The sequence below is a fragment of the Aphelocoma coerulescens genome, chromosome 2, assembly GCF_041296385.1.
Source record: "Aphelocoma coerulescens isolate FSJ_1873_10779 chromosome 2, UR_Acoe_1.0, whole genome shotgun sequence".
Lineage (NCBI taxonomy): Eukaryota > Metazoa > Chordata > Aves > Passeriformes > Corvidae > Aphelocoma > Aphelocoma coerulescens.
Window position 1 is genome coordinate 22,828,146 of NC_091015.1, and position 27,905 is coordinate 22,856,050.

General features: G+C 37.4%; 1 protein-coding gene across 7 annotated transcripts in view; it reads left to right on the forward strand.

The window, feature by feature from the left end:
- Window positions 1-563: 563 nt before the first annotated feature.
- Window positions 564-27,905, forward strand: part of CFAP69 (cilia and flagella associated protein 69) — a 30,164-nt gene continuing 2,822 nt past the window's right edge. The window contains exons 1-22 of one of the 7 annotated variants that reach the window (XM_069006772.1): window positions 564-779; window positions 1,074-1,136; window positions 2,489-2,554; window positions 3,586-3,695; window positions 5,952-6,028; window positions 7,488-7,586; window positions 9,423-9,572; window positions 9,697-9,874; window positions 10,609-10,732; window positions 12,727-12,775; window positions 12,860-12,981; window positions 13,463-13,679; window positions 14,534-14,698; window positions 15,943-16,061; window positions 16,489-16,607; window positions 17,631-17,712; window positions 18,967-19,159; window positions 19,691-19,828; window positions 21,966-22,042; window positions 23,126-23,320; window positions 24,292-24,378; window positions 26,155-26,259. In XM_069006772.1, coding sequence (XP_068862873.1) covers window positions 639-779; window positions 1,074-1,136; window positions 2,489-2,554; window positions 3,586-3,695; window positions 5,952-6,028; window positions 7,488-7,586; window positions 9,423-9,572; window positions 9,697-9,874; window positions 10,609-10,732; window positions 12,727-12,775; window positions 12,860-12,981; window positions 13,463-13,679; window positions 14,534-14,698; window positions 15,943-16,061; window positions 16,489-16,607; window positions 17,631-17,712; window positions 18,967-19,159; window positions 19,691-19,828; window positions 21,966-22,042; window positions 23,126-23,320; window positions 24,292-24,378; window positions 26,155-26,259 — 2,676 coding nt within the window. In that variant the 5' untranslated portion in view covers window positions 564-638. Of the gene's footprint in view, window positions 780-954; window positions 972-1,027; window positions 1,137-2,001; window positions 2,555-3,585; window positions 3,696-5,951; window positions 6,029-7,487; window positions 7,587-9,422; window positions 9,573-9,696; window positions 9,875-10,608; window positions 10,733-12,726; window positions 12,776-12,859; window positions 12,982-13,462; window positions 13,680-14,533; window positions 14,699-15,942; window positions 16,062-16,488; window positions 16,608-17,630; window positions 17,713-18,966; window positions 19,160-19,690; window positions 19,829-21,965; window positions 22,043-23,125; window positions 23,321-24,291; window positions 24,379-26,154; window positions 26,260-27,905 lie in introns of those variants that run through there. The other 6 variants (XM_069006774.1, XM_069006775.1, XM_069006777.1 and 3 more) reach the window with 6 other exon arrangements.

Genomic DNA, 27,905 nt, shown 5'->3' on the forward strand with positions numbered 1-27,905 from the left:
CTTTGACCTAAGTTATACAGACATCAGTATCCAAATCCTAGGAAGGGCAGCTAAAGTGAGCAGTCCAGAAGAATACCTGTGAGCCCACCAAGCGCCGTGTTGTCCTTGAATCTCAGCTGTCAACCAAGCCTCAAACAGCTGCTCGCTGTTTGCAAGTAGAACATATCTACATCCCCTTACCCTTCTGTCCCTGCCTTTATTACTTTTTTGTATTGGTCTATGCAGAGAAAAGGTTCCTCTCGCCCCCTTCCCCGCTGCCATGCTACTCCAGGCAGCGCTTTCCTGTCTGGGGTTTGTCATGGTGATCTTTCATGGAGGGTTTTTTCATGATTATTTCTTAGGGATTGACCAGCCTCTTCCCTTCCAGCTCCACAGCATCTGGGAGCCGCCGAGCCTCTGCACCGCACGGGGTGGGGAAATGGTTTTCTCGCCGAGGTCGCGTTCACAGATAACAGCCCACGAAATGATTGTGGCAGGGTGGAGGAGGGCGTGACCCTCGGGGGTCGTGGCAGAGCCCTAGCAGCGGAACGAGGCAGGAGGGGCCGGGCGGGCTCTGCGGGCTGTGGCGGTCCGGGCGGGCCGGGCCCCGGCGCCGGCAGGAGGCGCCGCGCCGCTCCCATGGCAACGGCGGAGCCGCCATGGCCTCGCTGGCCGCGGCCGAGCCCCCCGCCTCACGGGCGGCCTCCCGCTCCCCGGCTCTCGGCCCCTCCCGCTCCCCGGCTCTCGGCCCCTCTCGCAGCGGCGGCGAGCGGCGCAGGAACACCGCGGACGCCGCTCAGGTGAGCTCTCCCGCGGGCAGGGGCACCGCCAGCCCTGCTGCTGGCCCGGAACCCCTGCCCTGCCCTGCCCTGCCCTGCCCTGCCCTGCCCTGCCCTGCCCTGCCCTGCCCTGCCCTGCCCTGGCGGCTTCCTCGGACTGAGAACAAGCCCCGCTTTGTGCTCCACACACAGCCTGGATTTACCTGTCCCTGGGTAAATTCACATTGGTTTAACGCGGCTATTTCACATTTTAAAAACCTTAAAAGAAAAATTTCGAAATTTAAAAAAAAAAAGTTAAAAGCGTTGCTTTTTCAGGATACACAGTTGAGATCAGTGGATCTGGATCATGTCATCAAACTACTCAAAGGTTCGGACTCAGTAAGTAACCCTGATAACTCAGTAAGTAACCCTGATAACTCAGTAAATAACCCTGGTACCTCGCTATCTCAGTTACACAGGCAGTAATGAGGCTTAGACAAATGTTTTATACAGTTACTTTAGTGCACCCACCCTGAATAAACTCCAGCACAGATGACTGGAGCTACAGAGCGCAAAGCTGAGTATTTCTTCTGGTATTTGAATGCTTCTGGAGATGATAATTGTTTTAAAATAATTGTGCCAATTCTGGGTTTATGTTAAAGAGATCACACAGGCACTTTAAAAAAGACAAAAGCATGTACACTCAACAACTAGACGTGAAGAATTCTAGCCTGTTTGCTAATTTTAGAGTACTGAAACCTACAGTAGGAAACATATATACATACAACCTTATTGAAAGTATGTCGTGAATTCATGTAATTGTCCAAGTTAACTGCTAACAGTTCTCCAAAGAGGTGATTCTAAATGAAGGAGAAATACACAAAGGTCAATGTTGAAGAATAAATACAACTACCTAGGCACACAGGAGAAGCAGCATCTCATGGGCTTTTTCCAGACAATTTTTGGTTTCCACAACATGATTTGGCAGATTAAATTCACTAAGCTATTAAATAATTTTGATCCAAAATATGGATAATTTATACTCTTAAACAAGAACTTGATTAAACTTAGCACATTTTAAATTAATTCCCCACAGAGAAGTATTTATATCTTTCCCCTCTCCCCCGTTTTTAATACAGAACTGATAGAATAAACTTGCTGTCTGAAGAAAAAAGTGCGAGATGATATTGTTTACTGCTTCTGTATAGAGCGTCAGATATATGATAAAATGCCTGTAGGATTCTGGGCTTGTAGATTCCTGAAACGGCTTCCTGGCCTGCCTCAAGTTGCAGGTGCTCAGGAGAGCTGAAATGAACGCTGTACATCGCTGACACACCCTGACATATCCTCACTTCAGTTGTTTTCAGCTTTGAAGGCTGTTTCCTAGTGGTGCAGAGCACTCTAAGCCACTTAGATCTACATGCTTACACCTTTATGTTGTGGGTGACATAGGTTTGACTTTCTTAGTTGCATTGCAAAGAACCCCAAAGAATTTAAGAGAAGGAGTCCACACGTTTGAACAGGAGTTTTTAAAAGCCTCTTCAGTTACAAGAGAACAGACTTCATACTTAGAAATGAGGCTTCATTGTGGAGTTAATCCTGCTGCAAAGCACTTTGAGAATTTCATTGTGTCTTGTAAACTTTTTAATCTGGTTTCCACTTTCATTTAAACTTAAAAGGGGATAAACATAATCGTTTAATGTTCTAGGGCAAACTGCAATTAAAACCTGCTTTTCATTCTTTTACTTAAGAAAGATTTGGAAAAAGAGCAGCTGAAAACTCTCAAGAAGGTAGTCAAGCATTTTGAAAATGGACTTGTATCCTTTTTGCCACTGTAGAATTCTGAAGTCGTGATGTTTTATGTATGGTAATACTCTGACTTTTCAGCCAAGTATTTGATGCTGTATTATGCTTCCACATGGAGAATAGGGATGATCCACATACATCTCACCACTAGCCTTCTTGTCTGCACACAGCCAAGGCTGGTAGGTTGGCAAGGTTCTTGGATATTATATTCATCACAAAATTCAAAAGAGGGTTCTCACCTGTACAGCAGCCGAAATGTAACTGGTGTACTTTCAATTCAGAATAGAAAAGCATTATAATTGCCACTACTTAAGAAACAGCAGATAAAAAAGCAATGACTTCCAGTAAGGAGACATTTTAAGGAAAAATGAAGTCAGACTAACTTTTTTTCATGTTTACAGTACAAACTGAAAGGTTCCAATAATGAGAAGTACTAGGAAGGGTGTCAGCATACAGAAAAATGTGATTAATTTCATACAGTTCAGATTACTGCACAGTGATTTAAGGCATCACACTACAGCTGAGTTGTGTACTTAAAGGCAGTTTCTATGAGTCAGTGGATTGGTAGTAACTTCTCAGTCTCAGTTATTTGTTCAGTTTTGATTTTGTGCCTCTACCCTAGATTAAATAATCTCAATATGTATTTGGGTCCGGATTTTCAAACTTCAGTTAGTCACTTGGGAATAGAGTAGAAAACAATTTAAATATCACAAGGCTGTCTCAGAATTTAGATAGGTAAATCTGACACTGTGATGTAAAACTTTTCATCCTTCATTTGTAGAAATTTAGTGCTGAACTTCCAGTGAGTTCAGCTAAGAAGACACCTAAGTCAGATTTGCAAAAGTTGTACTTATGTAAAAGTAAGGCTGCTTCAAAAAGCCTAATTTTTGACTCACATACTTCTTTTAAACACCTAACTTTGGAAGCATTGGTCTTATTTTTTCTTGGTTGTGTCTTTGAGGTGTAATGAGCACAGTTTTCAGCTTTTTCTTCTGATTCATAGGGGTACAACTTTATGATTTCCTTAATTTTACATTAAAAGCCCCTTAAGAATGTAGCACAAATTACCAAAATTCTTAACCTGTGTGCAGAAAAAATGAATGAACAAGAAGCTTTCACTGAGCCTTTATGTGAACTTATTAAATTATTTGGGTAAGTACCTCAGCCCCTCTTTTAGGGACTTAAACACTGCTTATTAACATGTTTATACCTTTTCTAAGGCAACTGACACATCCATACAGCATCTATCTACAAAGCACCTGCATCTGCAAGGTATCCATTGTATCATCCTATTTCAGCTGGTAGGGGTCCGTGGCTCTGACCCAGGAAGAGGTGACTGGTCCGGAGAGATGGTCCCGGAAGGGATCGCCTTCCCGAGGCCCAGTGTCTTCCTCTCAGCTGCTGGCAAAGGAGGGCCCTTGCAGAGGCTGTCAGCTCTTTAGTGATTGTCAGCTCGTGATTTCAGCTCAGCTCTGCAGGGCATCCTCCAGGCCAAACCAGACCAGAGAGAGACGAGAAGGCCCGTGTGGCTGGTTCCGCACAGAGGTAGCTTTATTGTTGGTTCCCTCCGGCGAAGGGAAAAACCAGGGACGAGCTCTCCCCCCCACAGAGCTAGGTGGCTTTCTTTTATAGGGATACAGGGGATCAGCGGGGGACCAATGGGTTACAGAGGGTCTGGGACAGACCAATGGGTTACAGAAGGATCTGCATAGTGTCTCTCAAAGGATTGTGGGTCCACTTTTCCTCGCCATGACCCAAGAAGCGGCTGCCCCTTTCAGGGAGTCCTGCTGGGCGATTGCAAAATCTCTTGTCTCAGCAGAGATCCCTCCAGGGCAAGGGCTGGGCATATCCCACATCATCCTTCCTTTTCATCAACTGTCTTTTACTTGTGTCCAATTTCTGTTGACATGAAGGAGGGGTCCATTTTAACAGTTCAGTATCTATGCAGTTAGATGCTACATAATTCAAAACTGTGTTGGACTTGGCCCCAGCTTGCTTGGAAGCGAGGTTCCCCAAGGTGTCTTATTGCCTAAGTCATTCTGGGACTGCTGGCCTCAAAAGATTCAGCAGCTAAGTAGTACTGAGGTGTGTTTTGCTGTTTCAGACAAGCTCTTAAGTGAGTTTAAAAACTTAGGGAGAATAAGGAAGGAAAAAAAAAAAAAACAAACTGCCAGGTAGAAAATTAGTGGCATAGTAAAACAGTTATTGAAATACAGTTTTACATAGCTTCCTCTCAGTTGTTAGGCTTAATAAACAGAGAACTTCTCAGCCAAAACTTTTAGTTCCCTCATCACCCTCAGTTGTACTGCTTGTCTTTGCTGCCACACAGTGGGGAATGAGGAGGTACATCACGGAGTTTAATTTTCTTTGGTGCTTGGTAGAAGCGTGACAAAACTGAGAATGAGTGTATAAAGTCGATAAAATGCAGCTGTGAGGCTTTTCATCTGTTAGAGCAGTTCAGCATTAATTGTGGTTTCTGCAATGAATATATTTTGGAAAATTGCACCCTTGGGTTTTGCTTTAATTTCTGTACTATGGAAATTACACCACAATTCACTACTACTTCATATGACAGAGAATCCTTTAACCAGAGGCAGGGGCTGGTTTGGTTTTTTTAGATTCATTTTCAGATACATTAATTTCTCCAGTAAAATATTCCACTGTTTCATAACTGCTTCTATTTACTTGTCTTCTTCCCACTTTTTTTTTTTTTTTTTAATGTCTTGTTTCTCCCTCCCCTCCTTCCCCCAACATTTCTTCCATTATTTGCTCTCTCTTTTTTTTCTCTGGCAGTGTTTACAGAGGTAAACCTACTGGAAAGCTGCTTCTACAGTATGTGCTACAGAGACCTCAGCATAATATTGTAATGTTTACTGTCAGACAGTTTTTAGCACTTACATGTTTATGTCATATATGAATATTTTGAATATGTTATTGAGGATTTATTAATATTCGGTTCTTAAAAATAAATTTGTTGTTAGGCTATTTGGAATTTAGTTTATTTGCTTTACTTTTATCCATTTCAAGAGGTCTTGCCCAGAGATATGATCCCTTTTTTTTCCACCTCTGCACATGTCTGTGCATAGCCTAACTCTGCAGTAGCCTGGCAGTGTCTAGGTTGTAGGATTTAGTCTTCCACATTTAAATTACATTTGTTTATTCAGAACATCTTGTTGCATCATATTTGAATTATGAAAGTATTATTTATGAATATGTACCACTAATTGCCAACATGTAATTGCAGATTGTGAAGCTGTCAGTGTAGAATCAGCATTGCAAAGAATGCGTTCATCCTGGAAAAAGTGTCTTTATCTGCAAAAATTATCAAGGAAGAAGAGAAGAGCTGCTGAACTTTTCTGGTGACTTGATTAAAGCATAGCTGTAATATTTTAAAAATTCATTTTTCAGGTTACCATTTCAAAAAAAGAAATCATCTGATGAAGTAAACTATTCCGTTGAAGTTTCACAATCCATTGCACACCTGGGTGAGTGTAACCTGATATGCCACAATAAAATTGTTATTATGCCACAATAAAATCAACTGTATTATTAGCATGATTTTAATTTATTGTTACTCCTTAGTAAATGTAGGTAATTTCTTTAAATTATTCATTCAATCCTCTGTGCTTTATAGTATTAGAAACAATTTTTACTTTGCTCTACAGCTAACCTGTAGATTGGCTAGCAGAATTATCTATTTGCCAGTGTCAAAAGCTACATGAAAATACTTTATCAGTACAGATGAAGAATTAAACCTGTATATAGCCTGTTTCATTTCATTTTGATCTGAGGAATGGGGGTATTACTGTAAACACTGAAACCTGGGATGTGAGGAACACATATCCTTCCTGCTGCTTTGAAACCAAATGGAAGACACAAGTGAGAAACAGTAACTCGTGACTTCCAGCTCAAACCTTCAAAACCCAAAAGTCTGAGAATTATCACCTACAAAGGCAATGTACAAGACAGTTTAATGCCATGCCTTACTAAGAGCAATAGTTTCTGGCTTCAGCTTCCTGTTGCATCTGAGCCATGAGCTTCTGTCTTTCAGAAATCTTTTTTAGGAGTGCTGTGGAGGAAAAGGTGTCAAAGTCATGTCTTAATGTCACCGGACCTCTTAATACCAAAATATCTTTTTGTGATCCTTTTACATCTTCTTTCATGTCACGTTTGTGATTTTCAAAGAAAATCCTGCAAGCACTGTAGGTTAAAAGGATTCAGAATAGAGCAAGAGTGGTAATACAGCTCAGTTAATAGTAAGACATAAATGGTAGAAAGGTAGCTCAATCAGCCTGTGACACATGAAAGAAATATCCTTGAAATGGGTAAAAAAAGACTCTTAGAAGTCTTTATTTTCACAAATCCAAAAAAGACTTTTAGAAGTCTTTATTTTCACAAACTCCAAGCAGAATGACCACCTGGTCATTGCTGACAGTTCTAGGTGCTCTTTAGAGTTACATGTCCGAAAAGACACTAAAATGTGAAAGATTGTTTATGTTATTCACATTACACACTGGTAGCTCTAGATGAAATTCTCTTGTGAGAAAGATCTCTTTCTATGCTCCCTTTATTTCATATCATATCTGCTTAGAAGAAGAGTTTCTGATGACGTGGTAATGATTGACAACAGCTTAGTGTAGTAGCTTTCCTCAGAATTCCACAACGTCTGGAATATCATCCAGCATCTTATAAGTGTCTGTAGCCGTGAAACATAAGGTAACTTTTTGATTAAACTTATGCTACTCCTCTAACACCCCTTTGTTTTCTCTGGTGTGGGAGTCTCTGTCTCTTGAATATTTTATGAACTTTGCATTAGATTACAGATTTGTAAGGGATATGACCAAAGGTAATACTAAGTGCTGTAAAAAGAAGAATACTGTGTTAAGAATACTTTCTAAAAAAATTGAAAAGTCTGTAAATTACATTTATTTCTCTTTCTGACAGGTTACTTGATGAGAGTGCCAAGCTCTCAAGTTAAAATACAAATCTGTAAGTGTATTGTTAGCTTTTATAATATGGAGCTACCACGAAAACTACTTTCAGGTAAAGCACAGTATTTTTACTTTTTAGTGATCCCAGCTACTTTGAAGTGCCTCTTTTAATTAGCTGTCAAATTTTTCTTTATAACTATGGTTGCTATATCTCATATATTAAATATATAGCATATATATAATTGGCAAATGTGCAATTAACATGTTTTTGTATAGGTGCATACTCTAAATCTGAAAGAAGTTCATCATTGTACAAGGAATTAATTTTTACACTTACAGAATTAGCATTAAATAGCATCCAGAAACTGTGAACTGATATGAGATCTCTGAAATGTGGGTAGTGGAGGGGGGAAAAAAAGTAGTTAGGATGAGAATTATAAGAAGAGAAATGTAGTTTTCTGTTTTCTTATATGTAGCCTGGAGAGAAGCGGCTCTGGTTTCACTTGTGTTGTGAGGGATATATCTGAACCTCTCTAAATTTGATTGAGTTTGTATTATATGGACACATTTGAGCATAGGTTTGAATAAATCATGTGACTTGTCTCTACAGAAAAGAGAGCTCAGGCATGGTCAGAATCCACTGTTACATAATTCCTTTGACTCTTACGGTGGTGCCAGAGACTGTTGTCAGGTGAAGTCAGTCACGGATCCCCTCCCACAGGGGCACAGCATCACTGTGCTCTGAGACAGCACTGGATTTGTAGGCAGCCAAACGTCAGGTGAACATTGCCACAGTCTGGCTTACAAGTGCAGGTCAAGGAGCGTGCTTGATGTCAGTGTGCTCCCCTGCTGTGTTCACGCAGTGTGATACTAGTCCTGTGCCCTCTTACAAGTTGTCATTTATTTTAGGAGGCCTAAAGAAGCTGCAGCTACTACAGCCCTTTCAAAATTCTAGAAATATGAAAGCATCCGAATCTGTTTTTACCTTATGAACAAGACTCAAATCCTGCAAGTAGCTCTGTGTACAATTAGTTCTGTATCTGTAAATAATTCCTTCAGGATAAGTGAATATAATTGAGCAATTTTATTATTCTTCTTCTGATTTGGAAAATAAGATATGTTATCTTAAAATTAAGAATGTGTTTCAGTGTGATGTTTTAAAGTCAAATATTTCATCTCTAAGAATATATGTAGATCTTGCCAAAGTTCGACCCTGCAGAGTTCTCTTATCTATAAAGTAGTATCAACTTGGAGCCTATCAGAGTTTATGCTTAGTTACATCTCATTTCACCATGTGCATTATCTGTATTTATCAAGCTTGTACTTCGTGACATTAGACATATATATATTTATATATATACACACATGTATATATATATTTAAGCCGCTTAAGATAAAATTTAATTTCATGAGTTATCATCTATAAATATAAATTTATTTTCTCAATGTTTCACCTTCCCCATAATTCAGTAATAAAATACAGATTTGCATATGCATGTACAAAAGTAAAAGCAGACACATTAAAAAGTCAACCTTGTAAATCAAAGTTTGGATTCACCTATTCTAAGTAATATGATGATAGAATGCAATAATTCTCTAGTGAACAGGCTACCAAAGAGAACTAGGTTGTGCACCAACAACTTCCTGCCTGACTGAAGAAAGTTTTTCACCTCTATAACCTTGCTTTTGCTTTCATTGTCTAAATCCTAAGAAACAATTAATTTGTTTATGTAGCATTTAAGTCTGCTTGAGAGTGAGTCTGTTGGATATGTTTTAGGCACTATTCAGATACAAGAAAAGCAGGTCTTGTGTATTGGATTTTTTTTCTTGACTGCTTGAAATGTGGTACTTGATTCTCAATTCTTTCCTGAGAAAGGATGAACATTTTATGAAATAACCAAAATTCTGAGTATTTATTGCATTATAACTAAAGCTATTTTATGTGCAGGTTACCAGCCAACAAGTGCAAGCTATAAAATCCAGATGGCTGAAGTAGGAGGATTAGCAGAAACTCTTGTTTTGTCACTAGCATTAGTTGAAAATCAACTTATTGAGAAATTGTGGGTACTCAAAGCTCTCCAGCATCTTTCCATCTCTGGTTAGTACAAACTGTTCTTTCAGTAATCTCATTACCACTGATCTTAGATCATTTGTTCTGTGAACATGCCTGAAACAGTTACTGGCCTACAGAGAATTAATTACTCAGATTTTGATAATTTCAGGAAGAAATTGCGGACTAATGGTGAAGGCCCAAGCAGCCAGCAGGCTCTGTTTGTATCTAAATGGTGCTGATCCCTCAGGACAGCTGCTGTTCCGTTCCTCAGATATCCTATGGAACCTGCTAGAAAACACCTCAAAAGAGGAAGTTGGTAATCAGCTCAGTAGCTTGGAATGTGTACAGTAAGTCCATGGAGTATTTTATGAATTAATGTTGTAATTTTGGAGACATCTAAAGTATTCTGTGGTGTACCATTTTGTTTGAAATTGACTGAGAGAAATGCAAATGGATTTATTATGTCCTCATTAAGTTTTCAGTATTAACACACTTGTTGCTGTTATAGGGCAAGAACAAGGTGTTCTGCTGCACAGTGCAGGAGAAATAGCCCTATCTATTGCTTTGTACCATAAAAAAGTTAATTGCAGCATTTTCAAGCTCCCACGTTAGGCTCAACAGGCTAGTATTCCTTCAATGTTGAAATGCTTATGTTAAAAAATTAGAAGGAATTTCTATGCTATGATATACAAGGTTTATTTCTAGATCCTCTGCTGGAGTAAATAACAGGTTCTTCCTGTTAGACTGTTTTAAGTATTTAAGATTAGATATTTCTTCTCAATCATCATTCAGCAATGTCCAGTTCCACAGTTGAGTAAATACTGTGTCTTTGCAATAATTAATTACAACACAAACAGTGGAAGGTGCAGTTTTTAATACATGCATCTTGCATGTATGAATAAATTGGATGTCAAGTGGTACCCAAAAGAATCCATTTCATAATAAAGTTTTAAGTAATTTCACTTGCAGTTAAACCCTAAGGCTTTGAAAAGTATGATTCTGAATAAGGATTCATATACAGGGAGCTGTCTAACATTAGAATATCAAAGGAAAGATAAAATGCATTTCATTTTCTTTTAAGTGCTTTGAAAGAAGTATTTGTAGACCTTCTCATGCATGGCTTCCGGCGCTGCGATTTTGAGCTACGGAATGACCTCTTGGTGATTGCCACATTGGTAGCTGAAAACCCTGCAGTACCCATGGTTGTAAGTATTTAGAGTTGTGACTAATCACTTCTTCTATGCTGTTGTAGGCTCAGTATTCTTCCCCATTAGGGTTCTAATATTTTTTTCTACTGTGTTTCCAGAGCTTTTTTCTTTCTTGGGTTTGCTGAGCAAGAAAACATTTTTTCTTTCGGCAATTGTCTTTACCTCAAAGAGAATTAAAATCTGTAGGTCATTAGCCCAGAATACTAGCATCAACCTTATTTAATACTTAGAAAATCACATTAACGTTATTTATGTACAAAAGTTAATGTTAACTCTTGAATTCTTGTACGGAGTCTTGAACGTGCCATTCTCCTATAATGAGTTTTGCACTAAATCTCATTTGTTGTTTGAAGATGTAGGCTGTATTCATATGACCCAAATTCAATGTGTGCCTCATAACTGGGAACAAGAAGGGTTGTCCAAAAATCAGCTCAGGAGCTCTAAGTAAGATTCTGAGAAAATAATTGCTTAGATCCAGTTAATAAGAGGCACATAAATTCTTCTAAAGACTACATCATATAATGCACTACCATGACTTGCCTGCAATGTAGATGACTCATTCTTTTGTAATATTCCAGAATTTTTATGAGAAACCTGCAGAAAAATTAATTTTTTATAGATGTTAATGTTCCTTTAGTCTCTTGTTTTACAGTTAAGATTTAGAACTTCAAATGAAGTTGTGACAAACATATTGAATAATTAAGCAGTCAAATCCCTGTGGATCTATTGGCTGTTCAGGAATATATTACTTTCTTCTTGAATAGAAGTTTTCCAATTGGCTGTATTACTAAACAGATGTTGTAGTCTGTAATGAATCCTACAGACTTTTACTTCAAGCTTTTCATTTAACACTAACTAGTATGAAATGTCTGTTGTACTAGAGCAGCAACATATTTGATGTCAAGAACATTCAAATTGTTTATCTGGCTGTAGAAACAGGGCATTTTTTTCCTACAAGATAAGTAAACAGGATATGTATTTTTAATTCCTTATACTAAAAGGAAGAAAAATTGTTTCTATGCTAAGAAAATATTAAAGCAATTTAGCTTCTTTACTCTCAGCCTGCCTAGAGATTTTACAAGGTATAAATATCATGTAGGAACAACATTAATATTACCATTTAATCCTGCCTTATAGATCATACTAGAGAAATTTGCTTCAGAATGTTCCTTTTTTTCTTAATATACTATCCAAGCAACTTCAGAAAAGTCAGTCTTGTATTTTACGTAGTCCAGAAATCAGCATAAGAATCTGAGCCTTTGAAAAGGAAAACAGTTTTCTCATCACAACCAAACTAAAATATATGTAAAATTCATAATGATGATTATTTCTCTGTGTTAGAATAAAACTCTGTGTTTGTTAATTGCTTACCTCAGAAACAAAACTCTCTAATGTGCTGCATAGACACTTCCTGGCTTTGGTCTTATCCGTAGTTATATTAGACATTATTGTCCTTTTCCTAGCTCTCTAGGAGCTATGATTTACAAGATTTTATTTTCTGAGCTTTTCATGTGTGATATTGGCAAGTTCTTCTTGTCCATACATGCAGTTTTTATATGTTTACTTGTAAATGCACTAAACTTGAAGTGTATTGGTCTGCATAACTGAAGCCACAAAATTTTATGTACTGATGACCCTGATGTAAAACATGAACAAATGCATTTTTAAAAACACAGCTCTAAGAGCACTGAGAATATGGTTTTCTTGTGTTAGATTATAGTAGTGAGTACATGTGTTTGGGACTTCCCCATAGAAGTTCAGACTTGTACTGAATGAAACATGGATTTAATTGTACCCTTAGGACTGCAGTTAGTTATTGCTGTATAATGTCCAAATGGTTGACGTCTTCTTTGATAAAATTCTGTTTATCCTGCCATAGGATACATTAAATTCCGTGTTCTGAAGAAGAATGCCAACCCAAAATGAAATCATAAGTCCTAATGTCACTGCAATTTAATTTAATTAATGTATGTTTTTTGAATGCCTGTTAGGAAAGTGGATTTGCAGAGCTCTTAATAGTACTTGCAACATTTACTGAAGGTAAGAGATTCCATACTGCATAATTACACAATTTTTGCCTTTAATTATGATTTTTTTGTAACTTATCTACAATTTCCTTCATAGTTAGACTTCCCAATCCCTTGGTAAAAGGTTTTAAACTTACCTACTCTTACGAGGACTTTGAGATGAAGAAGTTACTATTTAATGTAATAGCAGTCTTATCTAAAGACCCATCTGCTGCACAGGTAAGTTGTAATAGAACAGAAATAATAAGTAAAAAAAAAGAAAAAAAAAAAAGACAAAGGAATCACAAAAATATTACTTATCTGTCCATCTGGCATAGCCCAGTACACTGAAATGATCTGATCTCCAAATCAGGAATTCATACATAGCTTCAGACCAAGTCCTGCTGTTGGAAAGCAGCATACAATTTCTGTAGAAAGTTACAAACTTGGACCGTGCTAGGAAAATTGCTGACAAGTGACTGCAGAGCATTATTGAAATATACCTGAAGAACATAATAAAATGTAACAAACCACAGTCTGTGGGAAAGCTACAGAATATAAAGAGAATTTGCCTGTACTTGTAGTGTTCATGACATAGCTTCTCAATAAAAAAAAATTTTGTTAGTGTAGGACAGATAAAGTTGACTCATGCTTTAGATTTTTCTTATTTGCATGTAAAACCTGTAAACTGTCTCTCTTTTTCTTTTTCCGGACTCGGCAGCTCCTCAGGGAAAATCATGTGATGCCAGCTTTACTTTATTATGTAAAACCAAATCAAAAGCCTGGATTTCATGGGTGGTCTGCTGTCCAATATGAAGAATTACAGCTTCATGCAATTGCTGTTTTAGCTTCGGTGGCTCCTGTGTTAGTAGATAAATATTTGTCCTGCCAAGCGAATACTCTTCTCCTTGTGTTCCTAGAATGGTGTATAGGCCAAGGTCAGTGGGTGCTCATGGCTTTCACACACAGGTAACCTCAAAACAGTTCAGCTGAACTTACTTTCTTTGACAGGAAAGGAAAATGTAAAACTCATGATGTCAGAATGATTGTTTTTCGATAAGTCACTTAGGAATCAAATGTTTCCAAAAAAACAAACAGCCATCCTTTTTATTTTCTGCTGATGGATAAGCTGGTGCCCCTTTCCCTGTGTACCACTATACTGATATTCCTTCATCTGTGTGGGCAGCCAAACACCTCTACTGTCTGTGTTTTACGTGAGCCAGGAACTTCCCTTGTGGGCAAGTGAGACCAGTAATTCCTGCCATGAGACAGGACATGTTAACTCAGAGAGACAGGGTCCGGACTAAAGCTGGCTTCTGGGCATCAGATAAGAGTGTGGGCTAAGCAAAAAGATAACTAAGGGCACTCAGTTTTGTTGACCAGATTTCTAAGGATAGATATTTTTCATTATAAAATTGGTATGTCTTCCTGGGAAGAAATTTTTATTTGGGTTGAATGGAGATCAAAATGTTGCTATTAAATGTCATGCTAAAGAACATATTTTGAGTTTTGAAAACTGCTCATGAACCTAGTAAGATTAAAAAATGTACAATAATTTCAAATGTTGACCAAAATCTTACCTTTCTTATGCATGTAAAAAGTATAGTCATACACGGAAAGGCATATTACTAGATGGTTTTAAACAAGAGTAATTTCTAACTTCAAGGAGATTTGGGGGTTTTTGTTGTTGTTGTGTTTTGGGGTGTTTTTTGGTTTTATTTTTCCTGAGCACATTATCATTCTGAACATACACTGTCTGCAAAAACCACTATTCATTGATATTGCTCCACAGATCCTTTCTTTGGTCAAGGTAACAGTTTCCATGGAACAGGTGGTTGTGGCAACAAACTTACACAAATGGGCTATGGCCTCCGAGTGCTGAGATTTGTTGTGTCCCTTTATGATGATGCTGTGAACATTAATTTGTGTGACCAGGGAGCAATTAGCCAGCTACTGGGTAAAGCACAATTTGTATTGCTGTTGTTTAATTAGTACATTTCTGTTGATGCTAAGAATGTTCATGTATTTTTGTGTGCTGTGTTTTTAGTGTGTTATTCCTTTGACTGCTGAAAAACTAAAAAACCTCTACCAATTAATCCAAAATGTAACTGATTTTATTTTAAATTTTTTTACGTTTCAACACCCATTGAATGAATTAAGCAAAACAGACAGTTCTAAAAGTCTAGGTGTTTAATTTCAGAGCAAAAGCTGCCCATTCTCACTTTATGTTGCTGCATTTGGTACATCTTGTTTTCATAGTGGTAGTCCCCAGAAACTCCAGCCCATGAGTAGTTTTCCACCTAAATCTATTACAGTGTTGCTTTCCACAACTCCTCTTTAGCACAGAATAAAACTAATAACAAGGTGCCTTTGTATGAAAAACATGAAGAAAAAAAGCAGAACAAAACTGCTTAACCACTGCTCCTGCAATTTTAGAGCATTCATTTCCTGTTCAGTAACACATACCTACTGTTAAATTTTGGTTTAAGTTCCAAAACAAACTGGTTTAAGTTCTTTTCTTACAGTAACAGAAAGTTTTCAGTACTCTGAAGGAAACAAAACAGGAAAGATCCTTTGGAATTCAAAGAGTATGTTCTAATAAAAAGCCTAGAAATAAAGTATTTTATAGCGTCAGTTGAACTCCAGTGGAAATCTACAGCTTTTATTGAAAGCAACATTAGCACTATACCTTACATATCAGAATCAAGTAACTTTTCTTACTCTAGGGGAGCTTTGTGTATGAATGCCCTCTTTCACAGACTGGCTCCAAGGCAGATTTTCTCAGCAACGGTGGTATTTCATGTCTTTCCCACATTTCCACTGTCAGTTCAAACGTTTGTGAAGCTGCACAGTAGAGTGAACCAGTTAGTTTGTTGTCTTTTTCTGAGAGTTCCTTAATTCACATCAGGTCCCTGAATTCCTTGCACTGGCACAATACAAAGGGCAGCACAGAGTCTGAACAAGGGAGAAATCAGTGCAAACTGCTGTCATTAACTCTTGTCACCAAGAGTAAAGGCCATGAAACTGCAGCATCAAAGTGCTGCACTTCTGTAAGCTGTTATAAAAACACAGGAGATAAAACTGAACTTACTTTAAAAATCCTTTCATGTAAATTTGAGTTTTTTTAAAAAGCAACAGCTGTAATAGAATTTTGAATTGCGTATAGGGGCATTCATTTATATAAAATATATCCATTTACAGACATCTTAAAGTATGCAGCAAACAAATCTAAAGAGAAAGAAAGTACCCTTCTACTGGAAATCCAAGCTGATACCTTGTTTATTTTGTCTGTTCTCTGTGATAATGATCTCCACAGAAAGGTATGTATCTTTCTATCTTATACTGTGCAGACATTGCCAAAACATGTTTTATTTTCATTTAAGGGACACTTTTTTTCTGTTTTAATTTAAAGGCAGGTGTCAACTGTTCGTTGTTAACAAGTCATGTTTCTTGACACAGCTAAAATGCAAAAACACTCAGAAATCCACTAGCAAGTGCTGAAGATACTTGATTGTTAATTTACATTATTTTGAAATTGCTTTATGGAAGTGTGTTAAGAAATGAATTAGCACTTTGGAAAAACTGAAAATCTCTTTTTCTTATGTATAAGGAGTATATCCTGCTTTTGTGGACCAAATTTATTACAGTATAAATACTTACATTTCTCAGTTTCCATTGTATTTTCTTACATGTTTACATTTAGTAAATATTGCTTAAGAAACATTGCTTTAATTAACATTTCAACAGGAACTCTTCAGCTGTGAAGGAATTGCTATACTTATCCCATTCTTTAAGATGGATCCAGAGAAGTTATATAGTGGATTAGGCCACAATTGTCTCCTCCTCAGTGCACTCGACTGCTTGTGGTTAGTGAAGTATTTTTGCAGCAGTAACTCGGAAAAATGTCAAGTCTTGTATTTTTTAGGTCTGCAGTGCTATGATCTTTCTCTGCACATATAGGCCTTTCTTCTATTTACAGTGTACAAAAATTCTTAATAAAATTTGACTAATTAAAAATGATGCAAATGAAATAGAAAATCTTACATGCAGTATATTCCAAATACAGATTCAGTATGACAGCCTCACTCCCTGCACTGAGTGACCTCCTGACATGCAGAGCTACTCAAGACTTTCTAAGAGATGCATATGGCTAGAGTCTGTAAATAACTTTAGAGAAGTAAACAGTACTCAAGAACAGACCAATATTAACAAAAAACTGTGTAAGCATAAGAATTGTTTGTAAACTGGCTATATTGGGCCAGAAAGATTGCCAATACATAGGAGGAAAATAAAAAGTTAATTTTTTCTAAGGCAGAGGTTGATAAATACTTGAAAACCGAATATGTTTGCTGGGAGAAAATACTGATGCAGGAGATCTCTTTATTTTCTCTGTTAATGATCATAGCTGAGGAAATAAGGAAGCAAAAGCCACATGAATGCTGGCTATATGATTATTTTAATCTGGGAGAAGCAAACCCTTGCCAAAAAAAAGTCTTGCTTGACTCACCCCCTTGATTTTGCTGGCAGAAATATTCACACAGCCCTACAATAAACCAGATTAGGGACATGATCTGGTTAAATTTTAAGCTCGTTTACTGAGTTCGTTTCAGTTTAAATACATACTCCAATTCATTGTGAACCTGCCAAATTTCTTAGGCTGCTTCAAGGAAGATGTGCCATCTGCAGGAGAAGAAAGAGCAGTCAAGCAGGGTATATTTAGTTATAGGTGTAAATGAAAAGGCACGTGAAACATGATTTTTCTACTCCCTGAAGGTATGAAGCACATTGCATCCCAAATGGTATGCAATTCAGCAAAATAAATGAGATGGTTGTAGAATGTTCTGAAGCATAAAAGTGTTTCTACATAAGTGAAATTATTTCTGTTTAAGGTCCTGTGTCATTGGATGTTACATTGGAGAGGACTATTTTATTGAAAAACAGGGCATTTTTCTCCTTCTGGATTTGTTGGCAGTAGGTATTTTTATTATTGGTTTTGTAGAACGAAAGAGTAGGAAAACAACATGGAAAATTGCATTATTTTTGCTGCAGTATCTCCTAAGACTGTTATACTACAAAAAAAAAAAAACAAAAAAACAACAAAAACCAAAAAATCAGTGCATTTAATTCCCTGAGACAGACCCAGACATCTGCTCAGAATTTATTGTATATATTTTCCCTGTATCTTTTTTCTTTTTTTTTGTTAATACATATTTGACAGAGGAAGTTTTTAACTTAACAGAACTATACTATTTTTGAAAAGAAAACTCAAACTAAGCTCATAGTTTGGATGACACCTCTCTTTAGAAAAGCACTTCAGTTCATATTGAAGTTAGTAAGAACACTTGATGGCTTTAACAGTTTTTATGTTTGAAGTTACTTTGTATGTGTATCTTGTGTGTATGGCTACTTCTGGGGGTCTTGGACACACAGCTGGCACAGACATTTCACCTCTTACAAAATCACAACACACCTTCCTTTGTTCATTCACTCCTCATTCTTACTGGTTGTACTACCAACTCCTGATGTTCTTGCAGTACAAGGCTGCAGACCCTCAGAATAACAGAATCATAGAATGGCCTGGGTTGGAACAGACCTTAAAGATCATCCAGTTCCAGCTCCCCTGCCATGGGCAGGGACACCTTCCAGTAGACCAGGTTGCTCAAAGCCCCATCCAGCCTGTCCCATCCAGCCTTCAGGGCTGGGACATCCACAGCTTCTCTGGGCAAGCTGTTCTAGTCCCTTGCCATCCTCAAAGTAAGGAATTTTTTCCCAGTACCTAATCAAAACCTTCCCTCTTTCAGTTTGAAGCCCTTGCCTCCTCACAGCTGCTGCCAAAAGATCTGGCCACAAAACAGAAGATGTGCTGTACTGCTCAGCCTCTGCCTTCAGAGTCTGTTTCTTAAAACAGTAAACTTTGGTAGCAATGTATTCTCCAGCACGCGATCCTGGAGGCATGTACACAAAACCTACTGAGTAATTCTACACACAGGAATGTGCATCTTGTATGATCCTACACTCATGCCCCTCATGTTCCTTGATTTATGGAACTTTGCATAGCAGGATTCCAGAAACTTTAAGGATTTACGAGTTTATACACGAGTTTTGTGCAAAACTAGTGATGAAAAGCTTGCAGTTACTTGATTACATATTACCCAATTTCTCAGAAGGTAGACATCACTGTGTTTTGAACAGATTAAAACTTTCTTTACTTTTTCCTTGACCAAGTTAAAGGAAAAGAACCTGTGCAATATAATTCTTGGAATCCTGGTTGAATTTTGTGACAACCCTAAAACCACTTTGCACATGAGTATCTGGCGAGGGAAGAGAGATCAAACAGCTGCTAACCTTCTAATACAGCTATGGAGACAGGAGGAGTTGGATTTGGGAGTCAAACATGACCAATATGGAGTGATTGTTGGTAAGTTTGATGATGCGTGTGAAACTGTGACCAGTCCAGTAAAATAATGACATTATTTTCTTTTGTAGTTTGAATCCTGATGACAGTAAATATCAGCATTTATAACTTTACACTGGAATCCTTACCAAACCTAAACAATCTTCTGTTTCATTTGTTTTCTATTTCATTTTATTTATTCATTTATTTTCTTTTCATTCTGGCCACTATATAGCATTTTCTACATCAACTGGGAATTAACCAAGTATTGAACAGAACCATGACCAGCTTTTCTAATGCTGGACAGTTAAACTACTTAATTTCTTCCACAACAGGCATTGTGTTTTGTTGTATGGTGTAAAAAGAAGTGAGTGCTATTCTCACAAATTTTTGGTCATGCTAATTAAAATTTCCTGACGAAAAATTATGTTCAAATTCTTGGCCAAACAATCAAAATTTACATGGTGTCTACAGAATAAGATGGATTTCCTCTAAGTTTGGGAACCTACTACCTCTTCATTTTTCTACTCTGGTTTTGTGTTTTTATATTATTAGACATTAAGAAACCTATTGCTACCAGCTTCCAGAGACAGCAAAAGATCATTCCTGTGCCTGCCAACTGTCCCACCTTTGCTATCATGGAAATTTCAGAGAGCATACGGGCAAAAATTTATTCATTATTTTGCAAGCTAGGTAAGACAAATGAATTGCCTTGTCAGCGTCATATTTGTCATTAAACTTGTTCACTGGTGATCGATAAAGTCACTAGAAAAAAAAACAAGGTCAAAGGAAACGTTGAGATGCATCATCAATACTCTCTAATTAATAGATGCTTGCTCCTTATGTTTTTAAAAGTCCTTGTTTGGGATTTCAGGACTTCCCCACTACTTTGCTGCCCGTACCGCTAGGAAGAGTTTTCTTAGGACTAAACCTAAAATTTGTTTGAAATTCTCTGCTATTTATTTTCCCACACATGATATCTCTTTCACATATTTTAGCACTTCTACATTTATTTCTTTAGATTTAAAAAGATATTACTCATTGATTGTATTTTCTAACGTAATCTCTAATTGTTCTTTTTTTTTTCCTGGAGTCTTTCCAATTTATTCAAATTCTTCCCAAAACTGAACACAGTATTCCAACAGAAGCCTCAGAGCCAAATAGAGTTATGTTATTCTACACATCTTGTAATAAACATTCAGACATTAATGTAACAATAGCTGTATTCTTAGGGGCATGATATTGTTTGCTCATTCAGCTTAGAATGTTGTACAGTCATCTACCATCCTGGGTTAGTACAGATGGCTATTCCTACAATTAGAATTTTTTATTTGTCCTTACTGAATTAAATTCTGTGGTTTTAGATAATTTTTCAGAGTGGCAAGATTAATTTGCATTTTAATCTTTTCTTTCAAAGTGTGGTAGTTCCTCCTAATTTTTCGTTTTTTACACACTGAATATGAATACTTATTATACCCTTGACTTAAAACCTAGACTGAAGTCAAGATAAGTGATAAATTCTTCCACATCCATGAGATTTTTTTTCTGTTTGTAGACAAAAGTTGGGTCTTAGTTTTCAGTAATTCATGTTGGATATTAATTTTTTTTTGCTGTTAACATTTAGCTGCATAAACATTATTTGTCTAATTATTGGTTTCAGGGATTTTCTTGTAGGCTTACTTTTGTTTTCATGTCCATCCTCTGCAGGTTCAAAGATAATCAGTAATTGTTCTGAGATTGCTTCAGCCGGTTCTCTGCTTTACCTAGAGAATGAACTGGTTCGAAAACACCCTTAGTTTCTCTAATAATTTATAGCTATTTGCTCCTCTGTTGTAACCCAGGTTCTTACTAATTTTAGTAGTGTTAATTATATTAAATGTTGGATCACAGCTGGATTCTTTACTAAAATAAAAAGGCATAAGATTTTCTTCCAGCTTTGTCCTATATTCACAGATATCTTCCACATTAGTTATATACATTGTCCTGTGAAGTACTAAAATGATATGAAAGATAATAACATACAGAAATATTTTATAGTCTTTTCTCTGCAACTTCCTCTTACTATTAAGCTCAATAACAGCCTGTAACACAATGATCTAGAAAAGCAGTGGTGGTAAATGGTCTTTATTTACAGTATTTCTTAGCTTCAAAACATGATGTAATTATACTCTAGACAGATGCTACTTTCCCAGTTACCACACAGATGATATGATGAAGTCTTGAAAGAGATCTGATAGACTGTGCTTAGTTTTTTTCTTAATTAAGTACCATTATCATTCAGTGGGAAAAAAAAATGTAACATAGTCTCAGCAACCATACTTCCTTGTCTTATTCTTTTGCACATACTAGAAACATTTTTAAAAGATGGAGTCATGATGCTCAAGGCATTATGCTGAAGACAAAAGTGTACAAGGTGGAGGACAACCTCATTACACAGCTTTGGAACAAAGCACCAGTATAATCTTCCTGTTGGTTACTTCACAGTTAAAGCAAACTCTTTATGTGCTGAACTGCTGCCCTAGAACCGGTGATCTCTAGAGTCAGCTGTTTTAACAGAAATCAAACCCTTACCACGAAAGTGTAGCATCCTGGCCTACCAAGTGATTGGAAGGCTGATGAAGCCATTCATAAGTAAAAATTTTACTATAGAGAGAAAGTATTACGGAGAAACAGGGGGTTTTTATCAGCAAAAGCCTGCTCGGGATCAAGAGTAACTGACTGGTGTATGTGTGATGAAGATTTTCATGTGTTTATATGACCAGATGTCTTCTTTTAGAATATTATATTTTAAGATAAATTCATCATACTGATGTGATTAATATTCTTTTAGGTTTTGAAAATGTACCTGGCTTATCTACTAAGGATTTTGTTACACTTGCTATTATACAACATTATCTTGACTTTAAAGTGAGTATAGTTCAAGCAAATATTACTACTGTACCTGCATTCTCAAAAATAGCAAGTATATCTCAGGACACAACAAACAAATAATCCTTCAAAATCTGTCCCCTCTGTCACAAGTCACCTATAATTTCACATAGTGAAAGCCAGTATTCACCAGCAAAAGAAACAATCCCACCTCCAACATTGCCTCAGTCCCCAGGTTCTTGCTTCATACTGCTACAAATGTTTGTGACCATGCAGAAAATAAGACTAGAAACTAATGCTAGTTAAAAATAACTCAGGAAAAAATAGTTCTAACTGTTTGCCAGATCAAGACAGGAATGTGTCAGGAGTAAGAAATTGGGGAAGGACTGGAGAGTAGGACTGTGTCCTTGCCCAGTAAGGTCAGTTTAGGGGGACACTATTAAAAATTACATGAAAAACACATTCTTATAAAGGTTCTTCTGTGCTTTCCTGTCTTTATCCCCACATGCAGTATCCATCCATCCATCCATCCATCCATCCATCCATCCATCCATCCATCCATCCATCTATCCGTTCTGTGTAAAGTTAAAAATGGTGTGGCTATAGGAAACTAGAGCAGGGTAACAAGCTTTGTGAGAGCTGTCCTGCTCAAAAGATGCCTAGTTTATGATAATTTTATCCTTAGGAACAAACTCTGTGAGAGCTTGCAGTGTTCAGGAAATCGCAAGACTCAGTGTTTGGTTTATAATTCCAGCTTCTGTTGATGGCTCATGTTGCAGTTTACTCTAATAATGTCTGCAATTTGAGACTTTAAGAAGTAGGCAGTAGGACTCAACACTTTGCTTTTGTAATTTGGTGTCTTGGAGCTATCTCTATTTCTTCTGACTTGCTGTAGTTATCAGCATTCTTGTTACTCCTCTTTGGAATCAAGTTTGGACTTGGGAAGGCTTAGGGAGGCTTATCAGGAATGAATTTGGCACAGTATTAGTGCAGTCTAACCTTGCATAAAAATTCTGGGAATTCAAACAGTAAAGAGAGAGATGGTTTCTCTATATTATTTTGGATAATTGGAACTGGAAAATGAGATAAATATCAAGTACTGTGGTGTATGTTTCACCACAGGTTGGAGAGGTTTGGAGTGAAATATGTGCAGAAATAAAAGAAGAATTCAGGCCTGTTTCGTCAGATGAGAGAACCTTGAAAGCTATTTCAAAGGTGTCAGAAGATACTGGAGGAACAGTTGTTGCTCTGCAGATGGAAGTGCTTAAAATTCAACAGCAACAGAAAATCCAAGAGGAGGAAAAAACATATAAAGAAGTAAGACAAGGAGTATTTAAATGAGAGCCCACCTAAGCTTTTTTGTCCATTTATGTGCAGATTTTCTTATTATATAATGTTGAGAATCCTGTATGTGTACACTGCTTGAAAATGTTTTAATCTGTCTCAGCAGCAAAATTTTAACTTTAAATTAAATTAGAATAACCTCAGTCCTCCCAGCTTGTATAATTTCCACAGTATTTAGAGAGCAACATGAAAAAATGAAGCAGTGTCATTGGCGATGCATCAGCAATGGGCTAACAAGAAATGATCATTATGTTACTAGAGTTGCACCTGTGTTCGTCTGTAGCAGATAACAATACAAAGTACCTATTACAACTACACCTGCTTCTTAAAATGAAATATAAGTCTCTATTATAAGCTCCCTTGCTGAATATTCACAAAGGTTTATTACTTCAGAAAGTAGGGCTTTGCACTTCCCAGCATGCTGAGAATGAGAAGATATAGACATTTTCCAGCTTTGGTTATAAGGCAAACATTTGGTGGTTTTGCTCATCTGTTGTCTCACCCTCTCCTGCTTTCTGAAAAATAAGATCAGTTGGTCCAGTTGTCTGAAATCTCATGCTAGTGTTTTGGGGATTGTCCTGCATTATGATGACTGCACTTTTGTCACCTGAACTGATTCTTTTATTAAACATTTGAGAGTAAGAATATACAGAAAGTATTCCTGAAAGAGCTGGGCCTTGTCCAACATATGTTTTGGAAGAGAGGGAAATTAGTTTGCACAAAGTAAGCCTCTCTTTGTTTTTTAAGGGCAGTGCATAAGTGAATGTTTTAAAAGGCAAGTACTTTATTAGAACATTATTATCCAGTCTCAGGTGAGAGGGATGAGCTAAGGTAGTCAAAGAGGTGTAGGTGAACATTCTTTTCAAACAGTACAAGCAATGAAATCAGAAGAGATCAGAAGAACAGGATTTTGTTGCATGCTGTAAGTCTCATTTACGTTACAGATCCAAGCTACCCATCCACAGAAAGAACTGATAAATAAATCTTGGGAAAATGTCATGACTCGGACATCAAACTATGAGGCATTGAAGGTAAGAAACCTGATGGAGCAAAAAATTTACATTCATGATGTATTTATAATAATTGTGAAGTTCCAAACACATTTCTTAATGAATTATGTGGATATTCAAGTAGAAGTGATCGTAATTTTTTTATTCACACAGACATAGAAGAAGTAACCATAAGATGTATTGGAAAAGTTATACAATCTTTGATTCTTCTGACTACCATCACAAATTGGAGATCAACGTTGTCACTTGCAGTTGAGGGGTGGATTTATATATATATATTTCTTATGAAACTGTTGAAACTACAAGTCTGTTCATTCTTACTTCATTTTTTCTAATTCTTGACTCTCTTTTTTTAGTACAGCAAAAATCTTTCAAGGTGGGAAATAATTTAGGAAAAAAGCATTTTCTTCTAGCAATATTTGTGCTTTCCCAGAAGAACATAAGAATATTAGAGCCCTGGTTTGGCAACCAGATTAAGTTGCAAAATGAATGAAATCAGACTTAAAAGAAAAACTTTGGTAGCTAAATTTAATTTTTCTTCATTTCCCAAAGGAGTTGCAAAGGAGAACAATTTTCTTTCTATGCAAGCACCTCCCTGGCCTATGGAAAGATGTATGCTAGAATTAGAAATGAAAAAGGGCCAGAAAAAGGATCTGAAGAACTAGAGACTCGCTAGTTTTAACTGAGTCCCTGGAAAGCAGTTTTAGGCACATGAGGGAGAAGGAGATTGGTATAGACTGTCATGGATTTACCAAGGACAAATCATGCCTTGCCAACATAGTTGCCTTCTGTGATAAAATTATTTGTCCTGGAGAAAAAGGAAAGTGGATGCCTATTCCCTTGGCTTTGGCTAGGTTTTCAGCATGGTCCTGTGTGTAGCATTCTTGTAGTCAAAATGGGGATAGATTACATACAGGTGGACTACAAGCTGTGTGAAAAACTGGCTGGACTAATGGGCTCTAAAGGACAGTGGTCAGTGACTAAAATCTAACTAGTGGTCAGTTTTGAGTGATATTCCTCAGAGTTAGTTACAGGGTTGATAATACAGTGTTGATTTAACATTTTCATTAGTGATTTGGATATTGAATCAGTATCAATCCTCATCAAGTTCAAGGTGTGAATGCCCCATCCCTGGAAGTGTTAAAGACCAGGCTGGATGGGGCTCTGAGCAACCTGGTCTGGTGTCCCTGCCCATGGAATGGGAGTTGCAACTAGATAAACTTTAAGGTCCCTTCCAACCCAAACCATTCTGTGATTCTGTAATTCTATGACACTGAGCTGGAGGAAGCAATCCACATGCTGGGATGTAGGGTTGCTGTTCAGAAACTGGACAGATGGGCTGACCAAAAGCTCATGAAGTTCAGGGAAAAAAAAACCGTGAAGTCATTCATCCGGGTTGTATTGAGATTGAGTTGTGATGCCTCAGTACAGCTGGGTCTGCCTGGAGAGGTGGCTGTGTGCTCTGCCTGGGGTGAAAGCTGATCGTGAGGCAGCAGTGTGCTCTTGTGGCCATGGAGGCTCACAGCACCCAGGGCTGCATTGCACAGAGTACAGCCCACAGCTCAGTGCAAGCAGGGACTCCCTTCCCGCCCTTGCAATGCCATGTCCATTTATTCTGTTTTAGGGTCATCAGTACAAGCAAGAGTCAAAAACCAGGGGAAGGGTACTTAAAATTAAAGGCAAATAGAATTATAACCTCATTTATTTTGTCATTTTGTTTGTATGTTTTCAAACTAGTGCAAATTACACAATTAATGCACATTAAAACAATTTTGCCTTTTTTCTTACTATCTTTAGAAAGCAAAAAGGCTTCAGGAAATATCAATAGAGGCTTCCGGATCTAAAGCAAAAGTTCAAAATGGACCAGTCCATTCTACTGATATTAAAAAACTCCATACAACAGTAAGTAATCCTTAATGACACTGTTTTATTTTCATTAATAGGTAAGTGGTATGGGGTTTATTCTGGCTGTATACGTGCTGCTGCTTATGCTTTCTTTAATAATGTTATATTGACAAGTGCAAGTACATAAGAAAGAATCTGTATCTTCTGCAAATCACCACTTTCCATTCTGACATATCCTTAGACAAGCAGTTGGCCAGAATGAGATTCAGATCTGCAAATTACTCTGAAAAAGCGTGGGCAGGATGATCCCTATGCTATGTGACATGTAGCTCTTGTGAGAGAGCCGTTCATGAAACCTTGCTGAGGTCAAGTCCTCCTCCTTTCATTGTTGGGTACATCTGTGCAATCTTTGATACATCTGTAGAGGTGTCCTTTATCAGTAACACGTCCTGACTGTCTGCAGATAAGCCACTTGTTGCATCTGCAGAAAACATTTTTTCTCATTTCTATCAGTTAATTGAAGTGTGAGAAAATAAAAAGCCTTTGTTAAGATCTAATTCACACCTAGCAGCATATTTAGATGTTATGACAAGACATAGGGAAATCCTCAGTCTAGCCAATAACTGGTTTTGTGCTAACTGGGTTGTTTCTCTGTAAGCGTCACAGCTGAGGAGAATTTTAGGGGGATAGTTTCGTGTTGCAAGTTACTCCTGCATGTGAGGAAAAATGAAAAAGGATAAACATGAGGTGCTGTTTTCAAACTTGTATGAGGGCAAGAGATTCTATTATCACGGGCTCCCTGGCATGAATGAATAATGATAACTAAGGTGGCTGCAACTTGAAAAAGGAAAGATGAAGTTCATGTTTGATGTGATGGAGAGGCAAGGAGCTTAATAGGAAGCAAGGGGATTGTCTCAGAGTGCTGGACTAGAATTTTTCTCTCATTTTCTTAAACTTCAGAAAGATATGGAGGAAAACATCTGTGAATGCAAGATGAAGTGGGTTGGAAAAATTATTTAGGTACTTGCATAAACAACAGTGAGACTGTTAAACAGCAATATTTTGCAGAAAGTATCTGAAAATTTTTGATATAAACATGAGTAATCTGGAAATCGTTAGTGAAGAGAAACATACTATTAGATTTTATTTTAAAGGCTTGAACCTCAAGCCAAGAATGTTCATATCTTGGAGGGAGAGGATTTAACAAGAAAGTAGCTTCTTGGTTCTATAATCAATATTTCAATAACTGTAGATAAAAACAAGGAAAAGGTTAGTCCATTTTGCAGAAAAGGTGTATTGAGAAAACAAATGTTTTAGCAACATCATATAAAATTCCTTGGGTACACTGCTTAGGACAATTACAAATGACAGATATGGCTGGAAATTTTTTTAATGCAGCCATCTTCCTCTTCTCTACCAAACACCCTGTATTAGTTTGAAAACAAACCAGTGGGAGGCACCAAGTCAGAATAACAATTTAATGGGGAAAATAAAACACTGGTTCAAACTGACAGAGTCAAGATACAACCTGACACCCTGTTAGGCAGGGTGGTGGTAGCAGTCTGGTAGAATGGTGGCTGCAGTCCTCTGAAGCGGTGATCCTGTAGAAAAGGGTCTGCTCCTCCTCAGGTCCAGTGGTGGCTGTGTAGCTCCTGTCCTCTGGAAATCCAGTGGAAGGGTTGTTTCTGGTCTTCAGACTCTCA